General features: G+C 49.6%; 1 protein-coding gene across 1 annotated transcript in view; it reads right to left on the reverse strand.

The window, feature by feature from the left end:
- The window catches only part of Dlg5 (discs large MAGUK scaffold protein 5), a 116,563-nt gene that overhangs the window by 18,851 nt on the left and 77,370 nt on the right, over window positions 1–20,342 (reverse strand). Inside the window, 12 exon segments of the mRNA XM_051142923.1 lie at window positions 3,129–3,279; window positions 3,484–3,573; window positions 4,173–4,285; window positions 5,676–5,820; window positions 6,149–6,269; window positions 7,296–7,712; window positions 7,714–8,304; window positions 9,720–9,812; window positions 14,609–14,712; window positions 14,935–15,110; window positions 15,726–15,853; window positions 16,817–16,949. Of these exon segments, the coding sequence (XP_050998880.1) occupies window positions 3,129–3,279; window positions 3,484–3,573; window positions 4,173–4,285; window positions 5,676–5,820; window positions 6,149–6,269; window positions 7,296–7,712; window positions 7,714–8,304; window positions 9,720–9,812; window positions 14,609–14,712; window positions 14,935–15,110; window positions 15,726–15,853; window positions 16,817–16,949 (2,262 nt within the window).

Raw genomic sequence — 20,342 nt, forward strand, 5'->3', positions numbered from 1 at the left:
CAGGGTCTCTTGTTCCTGGTCAAAGGCTGAGGCAGGGGAATTCCCCTTTCTCCTGGGTCCCCTCCGGAGCCCATGGGGAGTTCCAGGTCATTCCAGGCCTGAAGTACCTGCTGCTGTCACTACCCTGAGCCTAGGAGAACATCCACAGGCACAGAAGACCCCAACCTGGGCCTCCACACATGGGTCTCAGAACAGCAGACAGTAAAACGCTGCCCCCCCACCCATTAAAAAATATTCTGGGGCTGAAGAGATGGCTCAGCAGTTAAGGGCACTGATTGATCTTCCAGAGGACCAGGGTTCAAGTCCCAGTACCTACATGGCAGCTCACAACAATTGGTAACTCCAAGATCTGACACCCTCACATAGAAATACATGTAGGCAAATAATGCACATCAATGCACATAAAATAAAGGTAAATAAGTTTTTAAAAAGATTTTTAAAAAGTCTCATCTTGGTAGCCTGTTTATTCTTTTTTGAGTGCCACCAGGCCTCCCCACCAAGGGGAGGTGGTCAAATATGGAGCACTAGAGTTCATGTCAGAGTCAGTCCCTGCTCTCCACATAACTGTGGAGAATGTCCTGTCCATTGGGCAGATCAGAGTAGGGGTCCGATGTTTACTATTGTATTGTCCTTGGTTAGTGCAATAGTTTGAGCAGACCCCGCTGTGCCCCAATCCACTCATCATGATGTTCTTCTGGTAGGTTTGTAGGACCCTCTGGGTCCTTCCATTTCCCCATCTCCTATATTTCTCCTACCTAGAGTCTCAGTAGAATGTCCTCACATCTCCTGATAAGTGAAGACTTTTGTGGAACACGCCTTTTGGGCTAGTGCCCAATATAAGTGAATATATACCATGTGAGTCTTTCTGCTTCTGGATTAACTCACTCAGTATGACCATCTCTAGTCCCATCCATTGGTCCTGATAGCCTGTGACCATATAGTGGGGGAGGAGGTCCCCCTCGGTCATAGACCTAGGGGAGGGGAATAGGGTGAAAGCAGGAGGGAGGGAGGAATGGGAGGATACAAGAAATGGGACGGCAACTGAGTTGTAATCTGAATAAATTATTAAAAGTAAAAATAAATAAATAAAAAGATTTTAAAAAGAAAAAAATTATATCTTAACACTTATTTATTTGTGGATGTGGATGTGCATGCACACAGATGCATGCCATGGTTCATGTAAGGGGATAACAACTTTGGGGGTGGGGGTTGGGTCAGTTCTCTTGGTGGCACATGCCTTTAATCCCGGCACTCAGGAGGCAGAGGCAGGAGGATCTCTGTGAGTTTTTAGGCCAGCCTGGTCTACAAAGAGAGTTCCTGGTCAACCGGGGCTATTACAAAGAGAAACCCTGTCTCAAAAAAAAAAAAAAAAAAAAAAAAAAGAAAAGGAAAAGTGGGTGACCTAGTCTCACAAATGTCACATAAAAGCCAGAAAGCTGGGGCTGGAGAGGCAATTCCACACTTAACAGTGTATTGCTCTTTCATGACCTGAGTTCATCTGTCGACCACCTGTAACTCCAGTGCAATGGGATCTAATGCCATCTTCTGACCTCCAATGGGCACCTGCCTCATGAACACATACCTCAACACACACACACACACACACACACAGGAAACTGTTCCAAATGACCCTGTGAATCAGGGTTTCCTGACATGGAAAGATGCAGAGAACACACTATGGGTGGGAAAATCCCACCTCTAGTGACCTGTATACATGTTTTTGTCAGTATTTTTTCTAACCTTTCAGTTTGCGTCAGTATCTATGAGTGGACAGATTTCTTCAGAGGGGCTCAAGTGAGCATGGCTTCTGCAGGGAGGGGAACAGCCTCTACTCCCAGCTTCCTACTGCACTGGTTTCTTTACACCATGACAAAAGTGTCCTCAGAGCAACAAAGCTCCTTTGTAAGTCAAGTTTATTAAGTTTAATTAATAATATTGCTAGCACACAATAAAGGAGCTGTGCTGCGTATAAAATAGACACTAACATTTCTACTATGTATAGCAAAAGCTGAACCGCAACTGAACCGCTGGCTGGACTGGCTACGTGTGAGTTTTTCCTTCTTTTTACTTTTTCCATTTTCCTGATTATCTCTCATGACTGGTAGGGATCTCTGGGTTCTGGATAAAAGAGACTGACTACCTTTAATTAGGAAGCTGTTGCTCGGGTCACACAGGGTCACACAGGCTGCATTCATCTCTCCTGCCACAGTAAGTCCCAGCAGGGCAGAACTCACTCACACAGGCACTCCCAAAGCAGGGAGCTGATGGGGTGCATGGCTCCTGTGACCCCTGTGACAAGCCTTTTCTACTTCTGAGGGACACACTTCATCTGGAGAAAGCAGACCTGAGCTCAGCAAATCCACTACCCGCCCCCCCCCCCCCCCCCCCCCCCCCCCGTTCTGTCATGTGCATCATACCAAAAGGACCCCTGAACACTGCCCTAGGTCCTGCGGCTCATGCCTCAGGACAGAGCCTGGCATTAGATACATCTCCAGTTAATACTCACTGGGTTTTTCTTACAAATTCAGATTTTTAAATCAAATGTGGTCTGTTTTATTTATTTAGGTTTTTTGAGACAGGATCTTCTTACTTGGCTGTCTTAGAACTCACAGACATATACCTGCTTATGCATGTTTCATTTCTCAAAAAATAAAAACAGAAAGAAACTAAACCCCTGCCCCCTCTCACTCCCCCCCGAAAAAAAACAAACAAAGAAACTTTGGGGGCAGGGGAAAAGAACCAAAAACTGCAGCAAACTTTACTCGGGGTCAAACCCCAAGCGACAAGAATGAGTCCCGGTTCTAGCTGAGTCAGGCCGGTCACTATAGAGCTCACACGGGTGATCTGGACACAGTCCACTTTTGTAAAATGGAGCTAATTGTTGGAACACTCAAGCAACTGAGACTTTTCTAACAGTGTTGTAAACGGGCCTGACAAGCAACAGCAGCAGCATCTCGACATCCCTGCCGCCCACTAGGCCATCCCTAGCTTAGTCACTGCTTGGGGAGGAGCCCGCCTTGCTGTGTCCCGCCACCTATACCTGACCTGCTGTGTCGCCAGCTCCTGCTCTCTCTACTAGGCCCACTGCTCTCCGGACTGCCCTAGCCACAGGTGCTCCTTACACTCACCTGTCCTTTCTCCGCTCCCCGTGGGACGAAGGGTTGACAGCAATCCTGGGCAATGTGGAGGCTGAGGTCTGAGGCTGGCTGCAGGAGGACAGGGTATCGATGTTCAGCGGGGACCGGGGAGGAGTGCTGCATTCAGAATGTGACAATGAACCTGCCAAGAGAGGAGAGGTGGACGTGGCCAGATCTGCCCTCGAGATGCAGGCTGTGTGGGAATCACCCTGTGACCCAGGCCCTGACGACAGTCTTGACATTGCCACCTGTCCCCCATAGCAACAGACAGGGGCTAGGCTCAGTCAACCTTCACCAACCCACTGAGATGACAAGAAAGGGACAGGAAGAGGTTCCCAGTTCTTACCTCTGTCAGAGCCCAGGACAGACCGGGGATATCTCGGGGTTAGTGGAATCTTAATCCGCTCTGCCTTGAACTGCAGGTTACTGGAAGACCCTGTCATTCCGGGAGGAGACATGGTGTCAGGCCGAGTGACTAAACAGAATCCTTCCACCCTCACCACCACTCAGTAGTCAGCTCAGTAGCCTGCTGGCTATCCCTGAGGGAAATGATCTGTGGAGAACTACAGAGGAGCCGACAGCTCGCTCCTCATGCTAGGAAGAACTTAGTAGACCCAGAATATTCTAGAACAGAAGCACATTCCCTGCTTCAAGCCCCAACATGCAACAGCAACCTAACTGCTGCCGCAGATGCACCATCTTGTCTCTGAAACCCTTCTCCCTGGTCTTGTTACCAGGCAACCGGACACTCCCCTCTGGGTTATACTTCCCCCAAGTGTGTCTCCACACAGGACACCCAGAATGACTAACTCATCAGGGTCAGGAAACAAGACTCCAACCAAGAGGTTACCCGGAACGACCATCATGGAGCCTGCAGGCAAAGGCTCTGAAACTGTCACTCATAGGACAGCCAGGTCGCACTGACAGCAGACATCCAGGGGAGGGGGCCGAGCTCAGCCTTCGGAGGGCAAGGAGCCACGTGGGCAGCCCACCCAGAGGCCTGGTTCTTAAAACGCAAGCACCGGCGGTAGTTACCAAGGCGGGCACTGGAAGGCAGGGAGTTGGAACCCTGGGAGGCTCTCATCTCAGAGTAGTCACCGCAGGCCCTGTGGCTCAGGTCCAGACTGAGGCGTCCCTGGTGCTGGACACTGTGAGTGAATCAGAGAGACGGGGAGCCCTGGAGAAGGACTAAGACCAGACATGACTGCCAGGGAGAAACACCACAAGCAGCACAGACCTCCCCAAGATAGAAGAGTGAGGTGTCCTTGCTGTTGCCTAGGACTGCCTAGGATGGCAGACTGACCCTAGTCACCTCTCACAGACAGCATCTATTAAGGCTCTGTAAGCAGCAGGGGGACCATACAAGGGCTGGTATGGATGGACATCATAGTTGGATGGACAGGAAAGACATGGCACTGCCTTCAGTGGGCCTGGGGAAATGGTCTGGGGATGGCTGGATGTACAGAGAGGGTCCTGGCGAGAGTGGTGGTGTATCTCAGTCAGGACAGCATGCCCAAGAAGCTGGAGCTGGTGGGGAGCACCCAAGTGGGGCAGCACCCAGGGACCACCCACATCCGGCCGCTCTGCAGTCAGTCCCAGGCGGTGGCTTAGGTTGTGCAATGATGACACGGCATCCCTGCCTGAAACCCCGCAGTGCTCTCCCCTGTAGGCCTTTCAGAGTCTGTGCCTTAGTCTAGGCCTCTTCCGGACTCACTGCCCCCTGCAAAGCCACCCCCTCCTGCCGCAACCCTGCCCCGCATGCTCACAAATGCACAGCCCTCAGCCCTCAGCCCTGCAGTTCTCCTTTCAGAGGCTCCTCTCAAAGTTTTATATGGTGCTGTTGTTTTATTTTTTCCACATTGAGGCCCAGGGCCCTGTGGATGTCGGCAGGTGTTCAATCACTGAGCTAGACGTCTACCCATGGCTGGTCTTTACTTCTAGTCACAACAGCTGCTCTTACGCCACAGAACCCTCTGCAAGCATTCAGTTTCCTAGACACCTTCCTTCCAGGCACAGGCTAGGCACCACCCTGTTTCCCAGTCTCGGGGCCACTCAACAGCACATGCTGTCACTGTGCACATGCTCAACTCTCTGCCTTCTACAGTGAGCACAAAGCCCCATGATTGGTAAGCTGCTTTTCAAGTTTACCAATGTCTGCCCTTGAAACCAAAACAGCCATTGGGAGATACTAGGTACTCATTTTAAAATTGCCAAATGAATGAGTAGGGTCATCCTGAGCGCCACGCCTGCCTCTTCTTTTTCTTAATTTCAGGTTTCCTTTTTAATAAATTAACTGGTGTTCCGCCTGGTCAGAACAACTTCTCTACTGAAATTTCAGCACTGGCACAGATGTGCCATCACTATCCTTTGAATGGCAGGTCACCCTCACACAGCATCTTCTAAGGCAGCACTGCTCCCTCAGCCTTTTCCCAGCTTAGCCAAGAGGCTTCTCCATTCATAGGCCTCTGGGCCACAACAGCTCTCCAACCAGGAGACTGGACAACTGATATGCAGCAAAGCGTAGGTGCCTGGGCATACCTGGGAGACAAGCCCTGGGGGCCAGCATCGCGGGGCACAGGTGGAGAGCCACAGGGAACCACCCTGTGGCTGCGCACAGTGTAGATAGGGTTCCGCAGAATGGAGCTCACAGTGGTGCTGGGAGTCATACTCCGGGGAACAGTGCCTAGGAAAGGACTGGGTCAGAACAGTGGTTCCAAAACACCTTGACAGCCCTGGTCTGGCACGTACCCTCCCCCCCAAACACCCAGGCGGTCACAATCTTTGGGGAAAAGGACTCTAGGTAGAGACTTTTAGCCACTAAAAGTCATATGCTTTGACTACTGGCCTTTCCCCAAGCATAAGAAAGAACTGACCCGTCGCAATGAGCAAAGAGCATGTTCAACAGAGACGGGACCAACAATCGCAGAAAGGGCAGCAATTACAGGCTGAATATCCCCTTTCAACAGACTACACATCCCTCCCTGTTCCCACTTCCTGTCCCAGCAGCTCACCCACAGATGGCCGGTTGGGGTAGAGCAGGGGGTTGCCATGCCGGCTAGAGTGGCCTGGTGAGTACGGGGACCATTCCTGGACCTCTGGGGAGAGCTCTCCACTGGCTGCAACACACTCCTGCTCCTGCAAAATCAAAGGCAAGAGCGTCTGCTAGGGACCGTGAACAGTCAGTAAGTTTGCAAGCTGCCTTCTGCCCCACCAGTTCCTCCCACACAGGTTAAGGAGTGCCAGTGGGAAGAGACACTGCCCAACCATGTGGCCCCACACCTGGAAGCAGACCAACCCATCAGAAGGCAAATGCAGACAAGGAATCTGCCTTCCAAATAAACAGTCTGTAGGCGTGGAAGGTGAGAAGACACACCTGCTGCAGGGTGTGCAGGAAGCAGCGTGCGCTGTGCCCTAGGAGTTTCAGCTCTAAGTAATCTGTCACTTGTCACTTGGTTACATTTGTTTTATTTATTTGTTTGTTTATTTTAACAAGCTCAAAAACTTCTTTAAAAAGCAAACCAATAGGCTAGAGAAATGGCTCAGCGGTTTAAGAGCACTGGCTGCTCTTCCAAAGTATCCAGGTTTGATTCCCAGCACCCACATGGCAGCTCACAACCATCTGTAATTTCAGTTCTAGAGGATCTGGTGCCCTCACACAGACATGGGCATGCAGACAAAACCCCAGTGCACATAAAAATAAATAAATCTATATAAAAAAAGATTTTTGAAAAAAAAAAAAAAAAAAAAAAGCAAACCAAATACTATGCTCAGGTAAGTGTTCTCTTGGTGTCATTTCCCACTACCATGCATGTCCCATGACCCTGTCCTAAAGGAGACTGATACTCACTGGCATCCACCTGCCACCCTAGCCGCTTTTTTTGTTTGTTTGTTTTAACTTTTTTTGAGACAGAGTTTCTCTGTGTAACATGCCTGGCTGTCCTGTAACTCACTCTATAGAGTAGGCTGGCCTTGAACTCACAGAGATCTGCCTGCCTCTGCCTCCTGAGAGCTGGGATTAAAGGCGAGGGCCACCACCATACCCTATCCCTTCCTGAAGGTACACACCAATGGCAGAGGCAGCAGCTCTGTATGAGCCAGGGAAACTGTGTCATGCTACTTTGCAGGCTCCCACCCCAGCTGTCTGTGCCCCAGCCCAACCTCTACCTCCAGACACTGAGCAGGAATCACTACTGGAGCGATCTTGGGCCTAAAACTAGGAGCAGACTTTGGCCTGCGCCGCCTCTGCCCCAGCTCATCCACTTTCTGGGAGGTGAGGTCTTCATCACAGGGCTTCTTGGCAGGCAAGCAGGAGGTGTCTCCGTCCCCTTCAGAGTGGTAGCTGGAGGCGATACGGACCCTGGCCTTGCGAGGGGGTGAAGCATGCATGGGTTCCCCGGGGTCCACGCTGGGGGGTGGGGCACTCGGAGGGCTGGTGGAAGGTGAGCTGCCCACCAAAGTGGCCTCTGACTCAGAACTGGTCTCCAGCCTGTGTTGGAACTTGATAGAGTCACTTCTCCTGGGGGGCTTTGGGGGTGTCAGAGACCCTACCCTCTTGGAGGGCTGGGGGGAGTGAGCAAAGCCCAGGGCCTGGAAGCAGGTAGTCTATTTTGGGGGGTGTCTGTGGGCGCTTGAAAGTATTTGGGTCAAAGATGGACTTCCTTTGCTTGGGTTTCTTGTATACGGAGAGCTTCTCAGGCCCTGTTGCGGAGCCAAGCATAGCCTTGGGCCAGGTCCCGCCACTGTTAGAGCCCTCAGGGTCTATCTTGTCCAAGGGAGCCTCTACTGCCCCACAGGGGCCCGCTTCAGTCTTGAAAGACAGCAGTGGCCGCTGGCTCTGCACATCCACCAGCCCGTAGCCACGTTCTGCAGAGTTCAGACTACGCTCAGAGGTGCTAGGACAGGCCTGGGGGGAGGCTGGAGAGGAGACTCCGGGGAACGGCTTGTGCAGGAAAGAGCTGCTGCCTCCAGGGACACCCAGCTCCTTCCTGTCCTCCAGCTGGTCAGCACAGAAGATGTCCGTCTGTGTGGAGTTGTTGTGCTGTAACAGGTTCCGTTTGTTATGTCCCTGGACCTCAGGGCCGTGGGCTCGGCAACTCAGCATCCGATCTGAGTCCTTCATGTTGTCAAAGATGTTCTGGCCACTCCATGAGGAGCTCTGGGGAAACACCTGAGGAGGGATGCAGTGGGGCGAGAGAGAGAGATGAGATGTCATCGCTTACAACTGCCACTGGAACCATGCCCAGAATAGAGCCACAGATCCCTGAGACAGACAGACAGACACAGTGGGCACACATGGACACATGGAGATATCAGTGTCTAACAATGAAGTTTTCTCATGAACTCATAAAAGCGATACGATCCTGTTGGCTTTGAGCACTATCTGCGGCCACCTGTATACTGTGTAAGACCCATTGGGCATAAAGGTAAATTATTCATGGTAACCCAGGCAACGGGAAACTAACCAGGGCTAAGAGGTAAGACACGCCACAAAGGGACACAGAAAGAACCACGTGTGTGTGAGCAAGCCTACGTGGAAAGGGGCGCCAGCAGCACAGTGTGCTTGGAAGGGCAGACGTCTAGAGACAGGAAAAGGATTGGTGGTTCTTGGAGGCTTGAGAGTGGCAGCGACCAGGCAGGAAAAAGATTTTCAGGGCAATGAAACTCCCAGTACTTTAATGATGGCCACATGTTAGTGCATATGTCAACCTGTGGGTCTCGACCCCTTTGGGGTTGCATATCAGATATTTATCTTACAATCTATAACAGCAAAATTACAGTTATGAAGTAGCAACAAAAGACATTTTATGGCTGGGGATCACCACAGCATGAGGAACTGGATTAAAGGGTTGCAGCATTAGGAAGGGTGAGAGCCACCGGTCCAAACCCACACAGTCTACAACATCAATGGTGATCGCCCCCCTTAAGCTATGCAGCAGCAATGGCTCCTCACTTGTACCCACAAATGCAAAGTGTCAACACCAGGGGGAACCCAGGCTGGACGGCTCACATGAAGGGACCCACAAGAACAATCTGTCAGCCCAGATGGTCTGAAGACCTAAAACAGACCCCCAAAATCTATCAATTTAAGAGTAACTTAGAAAGCATCTCTCAGTGAATGGGACAGACCCATTTTCCTAAACTTCTATTGCTAACCTTTTCAACTATGTAGAAAAGTGGACACAAAAGTATAATGTGTGCCCATACGTCCACTCACTGGACTCAACATTTTGCCAGACAATCTTTATCGGCTTCATCTATGCTGGCACTGAAGGACGCTGGAAAGTTACCTGTATCTCGGCATTTCCTCAGCTAAGAACTTCCGAGCAGGCCACCACATAGGGCCATTCTCTCCACGGCCACTACCACACCTAAGGAAGCTAGCCATCTCTAGGGCCGTCACATTGTCCATTCCAGATTGAAACGTGCCCAGCTGTTCTCAACAGGACTGTTTTTCAAGCTATATCTAATCAGGTTTCCTACACCCTGCATTTGAAAACCAATATATTTCCCCCCAAGGATCCTGGTGCCTTTTAGAAGTGGCTCAGGTCCCTCCCAACAGTGGCAGGAGTGCCCAGTGCCCACCTTCAGGAGGGAGAGGGTCAAGGAGTCTTGAGAGCTGCGCAGCAGAGATTCACATTCATTCAGAGACTTATTGTCCAGTGCAATACCGTTGATCTAGGGCCAAAGAGAGAGCTGGTCAGGCCTACTGATGGGGCAGCCTTAGTGATCCCAGGCTGCCAGGCGAGGGGCTGGGCCCACCTGCCCATCCTGGGACTATTTATATAAGGAGCCAAACTCAGGGGTTAGTGAAGGAAAGCAAGGCCCTCCCTAGCAGCACCTGGAGCCAGATAGATATCTTCTGACGCAAGTGGGATACAGTCCTAAATCACACTAGGTAGGTCCCCAGAACACAGGGGACCCCCAGGAGACATCCTGATGTGTGAAGCCAGTCCACTTCTTCATGGCTAAGTGGCCAGGAAATACATATGCCTCCCAGAAGTGGGTGAAGAATGGAAAGGAGACCATGGCTACGAGAAGCCTTTGTGACATAGAAAGTACCACAGGAAAGGAAGCACTGCCATTGTCCAAAAGAATCAACACTCTCTCCTGGAATCTGTCCTCATCCCTCACAGACATGGTCAAGCTTTCTCAAAAAACAAAACAAAACAAAAAAACAAAAACAAACAAACAAACAAACAAACCTGTGAAGGAGCGAATGCCTACAATGTGCCACATCCAGGCCACAGAAACACTTGCTAATGCAAAGAACTAATTAGTGGGACACAGAACACTCGGAGGCTCTCAGAGGATGCTGTTGAGTGAATAAAGCCTTGATGGCGTCACACACTATATGATGGCAATCGTAGTACAACAGAACTGCCAGGTCAGGAGGCAGTGGGCGTAGCAGGGGGTAACTACAAAGAGAGAGCAGAAGGGAGCCTGTAGGGTGGATAAACACTTCCACACACGTCTGGAGTGTCTACACAAAACTACCTGTGATAACCCACCCGGAACTATACATACACAGCACACCAGTGTCAGCACGCTGGCCTTAACACAGGAGATACAGCGTGGTGGCGCACAAGCCCTCCCTGTACTGTTGTTACAACTCCATTAGACTCTGTAATTCTTTCAAAGTCAAGAGTTTGAAGGGGGTCGTTGGGGAGAGCACCCACTTGAAGTGCTTGCCATGCACCCTTGAGTTTGATGCCCAGAACTCACGTAAAAAGCTTGATATGGTGACACGTACCGGTGATACAGGTGCTAGGGAAATAGATACAGGTAGTCTCTGGGATTTACTGGCCAACCACCAGAGCCTACTTGGAAAATCCAGGGCAACAAGAGACCTTGTCTCAAAAAACAAGGTGAATGGAGATTAAAGGGGAGGACTCGGAGAGGGAGAGAAGAGAGCGTGAGACATGAGTTTGACTAGAGGTACCTTGTATGGGTGGACAGTACTTTTCCCACAGGAGACGGGGGTTATCAAATTCAAATCTCAGTGCCAAGTATGAGCTACCATCCCAGGAACATCTCCCTGGGAGCTCTTGATCAGGGAGGCCCAGGAGGCCCCCAAATAACATAGACTATTACCACGGCTTTTGGTTGCTCACAACTAGATGGTTAAGACTCTATTGCTGAAGACACAACACACTTCTGTTGTAGGGCATAGAGAAATCAGGATGACACTCACTGGGAAACCTCCTTCTGCTGACTGCCACGGTGCTAGAAGGTACTACACAGGCTGCTAGAGGAGAGACGCCATCAATAGTATTGCCCACCCTGGATGCTACAGCATCGACCTGGCAGGCAAAATGTGATGAGGGGTGTAATAGTGGCACGCAGGTTACGGGAATAAGCAAATGCTTTCTGACTGAATTTGAGGTCTGATCCAGAGAAGGGAACACGTATCTGATATTATAAGCCTGGTCAAGGACCATGGCTTTGGAGGCCTATTGGTCTGATGAGTGGTGATGCTGTCACATTACCTTTTAAATCCCCATGTTTACATGTATGGTTCTGTGCTGCTTTCAACCTTAGTCAGAGAAGCCTCTCTCTGCAGTGGACATTGGTTAATGTACTGTCTCCTAACTGACCACAGTGCAGAGAATACGTGACTGCTGAGTGCTCAACCTTAAACCGAACACCTGTCTCATCTACCCAAGTCTCAGAGAACATAGAAAAGAGGGGACATAGAATTTTAGGGGGAACAGTGCGTGTGTGGGGAAACTGCTGTGAAGTGCTGTCATCTGCACATGACATGGCAATTGCAGGTAGGAGTTGTCAGGGAGAGCCAGAGGGGACCGAGACACATTGTATACATGTGTGAAATTGTCAAAGAATACATAAAAGATATGTTATAAAGTCTCACGCAATACACAGGCATATCAAAATGCTCAACTGTGCCAAGACAGCGCTATATTATGACATCACAGCTGTCACAGTGTGTGACATCACAATGTTCCACTGTGCCATCCTAATACGTGGTGCCCCTCACATTGATGTCTTTAAATGATTTACCTTTCTGCGGTGTCTCTAATGGCTCATAGAGTTGTCACAGCTCTACTGTCCCATCACAGTGTTCCATGATGCTGTCACAGCACATGACATTGCAGCTCTGCTGTGGTATCAGAATGCCCCACCCTGATGCCACAAAGCTCTATTGTATTCTCAGCTCCACTACGCCACCACAATGCTATAACACTGCTAAGCTGTGCTACCACACAGTACACAATGGGGCGTTGTCGTATGCCACAATGCTCAATTTTGCCAAGACATGACACATATCTATGACATCACAATGTTCCACTGTGACATCATAGTGTTACACTGTGCTTCACAATGCCACATACGATATCACAATTCAAAAAAAAAAAAAAAAAGAATTCAAGATAAAAACAATTCAAAAAGGAGTAAAAGAGATTCTTGAGAAGCAACTCTTAAGGGTGACTGCTTGTCTGCACATGTGCTGAACGCATGCATATGCACATCTATACATACATGTGTGCTAGGAATGAACACACACACACACACACACACACACACACACACACACACAAAACCACTCCACACATAACAGCTGAAAACAAAGTATCTATAGGACGTGATCATATGGGGAAAGGCAACTGATGTCTTTTCCTTGTATGATGTCTCCATTTTTAAGACATTTCCATGTGCCCATGCTGTTTTTAAGCACTGTCTCTCCTCAGATCTGAACAACACTGGCAAGGATGTGCACTGAGGAGCTGTCTGCATCAAGCACTGGTGAGGCTGACAGAGTCATGCCTCTTATGGAGCACAAAAGCACAGCAGCATAGGTGCTCACCCAATGCCTGTGCACTCTGACTCGGGGGGCCCACGCAGGGGTTTACTCCACGGCATTCTCTGGAGGCCCCATGAGGGGGCTACAGGCAGCCATTGAGCCCTGCTTGTAAATGCGAAGATGCCCACACTAGATTGGCTGTCCGAGCTGACGTCCCTGAGGAACCACACGGAGGCTGAAGACGTGCTTGGTGTAGACATCTTGTCTAGCACGCATGACGCTCCGAGCCTGGCTTCCATCCCCAACACCATTGGCTGATTAATTAATTATATTAATCTAGAAGGCATATCCAAAGTCATTAATCTCTCTAGAGCATACAGCCAAAAAGAAAATGCACGGTGAACAAATGAGCATGTTATAGTTCCAAATAAGCTAGAAAACAAAACAAAACTGGAGGTGGACGTGCTTGACACCTTTCTGGAATAATCACAGTGAAGTGTTAGCCACCCTTTTCTGTCAGAATGAGAATCCACAGACGGGCCCAGGACCAGATGACGGGCTGTCACTGCTACCTTTTGTACAGCTGGAGGTTTACATGTGTGCCATGTGTACACACATGTGTCCATGTGGTAGCATGTGCTTTCCACCTCAGTGGGTTGGGCCGAAGACTGACGTACACGAGTCCTGCTACTCAGCAAATGCCTGCATTTCTCATTTAGTGCAGAGACTGAGGGCCCCAGAAGCAGCTAGCTGTGCTGTAGGTGTGCTCACTGCAGGCCCTCGTACAGCAACAGGTGATGACAACAACTCATAGGTCCACGGGAAGGAGACAGCTCTAAGTACGCGTGACCAAGCGCCCAACCTCGCAAGGCGGGTAGGTACCCACTCATGAAGACTGAGTTAGAGAGCCACCCGTGATGCAGAATGCAAACTGCAGACCTCCCTGTTGTGTTTAAATGCAAACGCTAGCACCCTATCCATACACATAGAGATATACGTGAGCACTCGAGGTCTGGGCTGGAGGCGCCTTCCATGTTGGGGCAGATCTCTAAGAGTGGACTCAAGAGAGAAGGGAACTACTACTTTTGTGCTCTGTGTGTGTGTGTGTGTGTGTGTGTGTGTGTGTTTAAATCACTTGAGCATTTTACAGCAAACAGGGTTTATGTTGATAACTAAAAAACAAAAAGCTAGGCATACTATTCAGTAAAAGGAACATATATTTAAACCAGACACAATCACTCTGAGGCAGGAGGATTGCTTTATCTTCTCTCAAAACACACATACATTTTGAAAAAAAAAAAAAAAAAAAACCAAATCACACAGATACTAATCCTCGGGAAACTATTATAGGCATCCAGATGTGAGGATGCTTAAGAGATGCCTAAGTGCTGTCAGTGTGCAGCAGAGATGCTTCTTGCCTCCTGGATGGACTGCTCTGCTCTAAGTGCTGTCAGTGTGCAGCAGAGATGCTTCTTGTCTCCTGGATGGACTGCTCTGCTCTAAGTGCTGTCAGTGTGCAGCAGAGATGCTTCTTGTCTCCCCGACAGGCTGTTCTGCTCTTCATTATTCTCAGCACTTTCCTTAGGAAAATTCTTTTTTTTTAATTAATTAACTTAATTTTTAATGTTCATAGAGTGCAATACCCATGACCTCTTGTTCAAGGCTCACTGCCTGCGTGCGGCCGACAGCTTGCTTTGTCCTGCAGACTCACCGCAACAATCCTGTCTCCCACGGCGAGGGACCCCTCTTTGGCGGCCGGGCTTCCTGGTACCACAGCAGCAGCATACACTCCATTCTCCAAACTGATGCCACTGTCTGCAAGCCACAGGAGGACACTGGGTGACCTGGCCTGACTGCCCCATCCCAACCCTGTCGACTACATTTACCAGAGGGACTGAGCCCCACTCTGTGACACCCCCACCTGTCTGGAGGACCTCCCACTAGGAGAGCACCTGAGCTGCATTAAGACAGCAGCACCATGCAGCCCTGGGGACCCAGTCCCTCTCCAGCAGACAGGGTGCCCACCATGTCCCCTACCTTTCTGTCCACTGAGGTCAATGTGCAGCGGTGTGACGACCTTCCCGCCCAGGGACTTCCTCCGCCTCACGACCATGTTGATGGCCCCCTCTCCATTGAGCAGTGCCTTGATGGCCTGTGTCTTGTCCTTGTTGATGAGGTCCACATCGTTGATTCTCAGCAGCCAGTCGTTGACCCTGAGGAGGGACAAGGCCAGGCAGAGGCCCACTCAGAACCTGGGACCTGTGGCTGCCCCTCACTGTCATGCCCATTTCCAGGGTCAAATGTCAGCAAGCAGGTTCCCTGCAGGCACATCACACTCGTGACGGCTTCAGTCTCCAGAGCATAGGGTTATGAAACTCACAGACGCTGGCATTAGATGGCTTGGCTTCAAATCCTAACTCTGCTACTTACTAGCTGAGGAACCAGCTCTGCATTTCAGTGTCCTCAACTGTAAGGCGGGGCAGTGTTTGTACTTGCCTCAAATGATCAAGACACAGGGTGTATGCGGGTACCTGGCAAGTCGCGAGGACTGTATCACTCCAACCTCTTACCATCTCACTTTCCTCACACCCCTGACCCCTGTGCTCCCCAGAGAAGCCAAACACAGCTCCTGGTACAAGGGAGCCAAGAGGCGGTTTCCTTTAAGGCCATCCCAGGTGAGCTTGGGGCAGTTGGGGCTTTAGACGGTTCTGTAAGTCCTTAGATGCTGTGACACGTTCGCTTTGCCGTCATCTGTCTTCTCTGTGGTGGGCCACATTGGGTGGGAGGGCCCCCTTCCCCTCTAGGCCCTGGACTTCTGCAGCTCTTACCTTAAACGACCATCAGCGATGCTTCCTTTGTCCACTTTAGTAACAAATATGCCACAGTCCCCCGGGAAACAAGGCTCATTCACACCTTCTGCCATGTCAAACCCAAGTGCTTTCAAATCAATATCCTCCTGTCAAAACAGCACCAGCAGATCTTTACCAAGCCGGGAGGGGAAACTCCCTAAAACCACAAGCGAGGCACTCAGCCCTTGGGACGGACATGTATGAACAGCTCTCCTGCCCCTTCTAGCCACTGCTGACATCCCTGTCAGTGTTGTCCCTACTCTTTTTTTTTTTTTTTTTAAAGATTTATTTATTTATTATGTATATAGTGTTCTGCCTGCATGTGTGCCTGCATGCCAGAAGAGGGCACCAGATCTCATTATAGATGGTTATAAGCCACCAAGTGGTTGCTGGGAAATGAACTCAGGACCTCTGGAAGAGCAGAAGGTGCTCTTAACCTCTGAGCCATCTCTCCAGCCCTCTGCCTTCCATGGGATTTGTCAGCACCACCATGAGACACAGGCGTGGTATAGTCCAGCTTGGATGGTGTGCTGGCTAGTTTTCTGTCTACTTGACATAGAACAGAGTCATTTAAGAGATAGAAACCTCAATTAGGAAATGCCTTCCTAAGATCAGACCACAGGCAAGCCTATAGAGCATTTTTTAAATTAGTGATTGATGGAAGAGGGCTGAGCCCATTTTGGATGTGGTCCTGCGTTCTATAAGAAAGCAGGCTGAGCAAGCTATATCTAACAAGACAACAAATGAACAGCACCCTCCATGGCCTCTGTATCAGCTCCTGCCTCCAGGTTCCTGCCCTGTCTGAGTTCCTGTCCTGACTTCCTCAATGATGAACAAAGATGTGGACGCATAAGCCAAATAAATCTCCTCTTCCCCAAGTTGCCTTGGTCATGATGCGTCATCTCAGCAATAGCAGCCCCAACTAGGACAGATGGCTAGGGGCGAAAGATACATTCTACCCTGGGGGAGGCAGCCATGAAACAAGAGCTAACACGATCATCCTCTGCTCTCCCAGAGTCCGTCCTCGCACCCAAGAGAGTGGACAAGCACAGTCACCCAAGGCAGCTCACCGTCTCTCTTTCAAACTCCACAACTTCCGTTTCCCACTCCATGGAATCCGTGTCGATGGCGGAGTCGTGGGAACTGTGGGCCATCAGCTGCCGGAAGCGAGCCTCCTTCTCCAGATGGCATTCCATCTGCTCCCTGTGAACACAGAGAGCTGTGGCCCTCTCGCTGGCTCACAGCTCCAAGCCTAAGGCAGTCACTCCTGAAAGCAACGCGGGCTCTTCCCCCTGGTACTCAAGCTTCCGGATAAGCTAAGATAAAGCTTTCTTCAACTACCAGTGGGTTTCCATAGTAGTGTTTTCTAAACATAGACATTTGCCTCAAATTTACCTAGAGGTTTAAAGCAATTTAGGTCAATTTAAGCAAGAGGCTTAGAGGTGTAGCATGGTGCTATAGTTCTTAGTTAGCATGTACAAGGCTCAGCAGCAGAGCTATGATGATTTGCCTGTTTTGTTTTGTTTTGTTTTGTCTTTTTCAAGACAGGGGTTCACTGTGGAGCCCTGGCTGTCCGGGAACTTTCTCTCTAGACCAGGCTGACCTCAAACTCAGAGATCTGCCTGCCTCTGCCTCCCAAGTGCTGGGACTAAAGCTACCTCACACACCTGGCTGATTAGTCTTTCTTAAAAACAAATTATGGCCCCCTATCCAGATCTACCCAATGGACAGTACATTCTCCACAGTTATGTGAAGAGCAGGGACTGACTCTGACATGAACTCTGGTGCCCCATATTTGACCACCTCTCCTTGGTGGGGAGGCCTGGTAGCACTCAAAGGAAGGGGAAATAGGCTACCTGGATGAGACCTGATGGGCTGTGATCATATGGTGGGGGAGGAGGTCCCCTTCTGTCACAGGTCTAGGGGAGGGGAATAGGGTGAAAGAGGGAGGGAGGGGGAAATGGGAAGATACAAATGAAGGGACAACAATTGGGATGCAATCTGAATAAATTATTTAAATAAATAAATAAAATATGGGTGAGGAGACAGGTACAGGTGTTCACAGCATCCAAAAGCATTGGATCGCCTTGGAATTGGAGTTGGAGGGGATTGTGAACTGCCTGACCTAAGTGCTGGGAGCCAAATCTGGTACCCACCCTATAGGAACAGTGCATTCTCCTAACAGCTGAGCCATTTCTCCAGCCACAGTGTTAGTCTGGATTGTCAACTTGATTCAACTGAGAAACGCCTTGACTAGTAACAACTGTGGGTGTGTCTGTGAGGGTGTCTCTAGAGTCAATAAGATAATTAGAGCTCTTAATCTACAGATCAAACCTTTCTTTGATTTCTAATATGATAGCATTATTGGGAGGTTGTGAAAAGTAGGAAGTGGGGACTCTAGAGGAAGTTGGCCACTGGGAGCGCATCCTTAGGGTCAAACCATGCTACGTCCCAGCTCCTTCTTGAAGTCCGTTTTCTTTATGTTTCACAGACCCACTGAGTGAACAGCTTTCCTCCACCACATGCCCTCACACAGCATTATGTTCTTCCCCAAAACATGGGGTTAGCCAAAACAAATCTATCCTTCATCGGGTTGTTTATGGAAGCAGGTGTTACCTAAAATTCAGGAGGAAGAGATTTAGGCTGGCTGACGCCATCTTGGAAAGGAAATACAAAGAGAGGCATGGCGACACAGCTGTGTGGACAGACATGCATGCTGTGCAAGCCTGATGGCCCAAGTTCCATGCCTGGAGCCCACACTGAACGGCTGGGTAAGGTGGCATGCACCGACATCCAGGCACTCCTACAGCGAGTTGGAAGACAGAGTCATGAAAATCACCCTGAAGCTTGCAACCCAGCCACCCTTGAGTAGACAGCATATAGAAACAAGAGGGGTCTGTCTCAACAAGATGGAAGATGAAAGAGAATTGACTCCCAAAAGTTGTTCTGGGAGACGTGTGCACACACACACACACACAAATAAAAATAAAGTTTTAAGAAGAATTATGGGAAAAGAGTCACTTAATTTAAAACTCCCTCAAGCAGCTGCAATGGAGCCTACTTGATGACACACAGATCAAAGCTATAGACTAAGGGCCCTAGAAATATCACCAAATGACACAAAGGTACAAAAGGACAGTCCTCTAGCCATGACTTGAGCAGGTCAACACCCATAGTTCACCACGGGAACAGGTGGGGCTGGAGAGATGGCTCAGTGGTTAAGAGCACTGACTGCTCTTTCAGAGGAGCCGAATTCAATTCCCAGCACCACACGGTGACTGACAACCATCTGTAACTCCAGTTCCTGGGAACAAGACACCCTCTTCTGACCTCTGCTGGCACTTGAACTCATGGAAATACACACGTACACATAAATAAATAATAAAAGAAATCTTAAACAAAAAATTCCTCTCAACTAAACCACATACCTTAAAAAAAGAGTTAACTCTAAATGTATCATACATTTAAACATAAAACAGAGAACCATAAAACATTTTAGAAAGAAGCCATGTACAGTGGCATGTGCTAGTAACTCCAGCAGTGAGGAGGCTGAGAGAGGAGCGTGGTGAGTGCAAGGGTGGCCTAGCTATATGGTAAGACCCTACTTCCCAGAAACCAAAAGCTCAGTGGTAAAATGCTTGGCTGGCATCTTAAGGCTCTGGTTCAAATCGCAGGTCTAGGGAACAAATCACCTTGATGCTACAGGTTACATGAGAGGCTTTTCAGATACAATACATAACAGATTTTTTTTTTTTTAACTACTTGGACTTTATCCAAATTTTAAAAAATTTCAGTAAAGAAAATGGGGGAAAAGACCAAGAAACCTCATCACAGAGAGGTGACTGACCTGAGGTAATCTACTATCTAGTATCTGGGCCCGGGCTGCCTTTGAGTTCGTCCATGTTGCCGACTGACATATAAGTGACCTCCGCTGGCCCCCGTGAGGCCAGGCTGCCAGCTCTGTACCTTTGCCCTAGCTGCTGTCAGCTACCGGATGCTTACCTCTCCTCCTACACCACCCCCTTCTGGGCCTCCACCATGGCGACACTGATGCTCATGACGTTCCGCTGTCACCACAGGGGACGCCTATGCGTCCCCAGGGCACCAGCAGGGACATCCTTACCAGAAGCCATCAGTGAGAGGAAGTAGCAGAGAGGAGTTGCAAATGCAAGCGCGACATGTAAACAAACAGACCCGCGTGTTCTAGCTCAAGCAAAGCAGAAAACCTCCTTCCAAGCCACACTTGGAGCTTCTAGGTTTCCCTAAAATGGATCTTTCTTTCTTTTCTATTTCAGTGCTGGATGAAATGAGAGCCTTGCACACGCCATGCTCTACCAATAAACTACATTCCTGCCTGGTGGGACTTCATGCCTGAGTCTATCCCTTGTTCCGGGTAGGGCTGCGTTGCCTCTGAAGCCCTGAACTATTCCTTAGGGTGCCCAGCTCCCTCTGGTGCCGGTTATTAAATAAACGAAGCTATTGATCTTGGTGGATATCACTGAATGGGAGGAAGGGAAGCTGTCATTCCCTTCTGAAAGGATTCGCTCGCTGTGTGAAGTTTGGATGTCTTCTATCCTTGCGCCCGTGAGCTTCCCA

This window comes from Acomys russatus, chromosome 3 (genome assembly GCF_903995435.1).
Source record: "Acomys russatus chromosome 3, mAcoRus1.1, whole genome shotgun sequence".
NCBI classification, from domain to species: domain Eukaryota; kingdom Metazoa; phylum Chordata; class Mammalia; order Rodentia; family Muridae; genus Acomys; species Acomys russatus.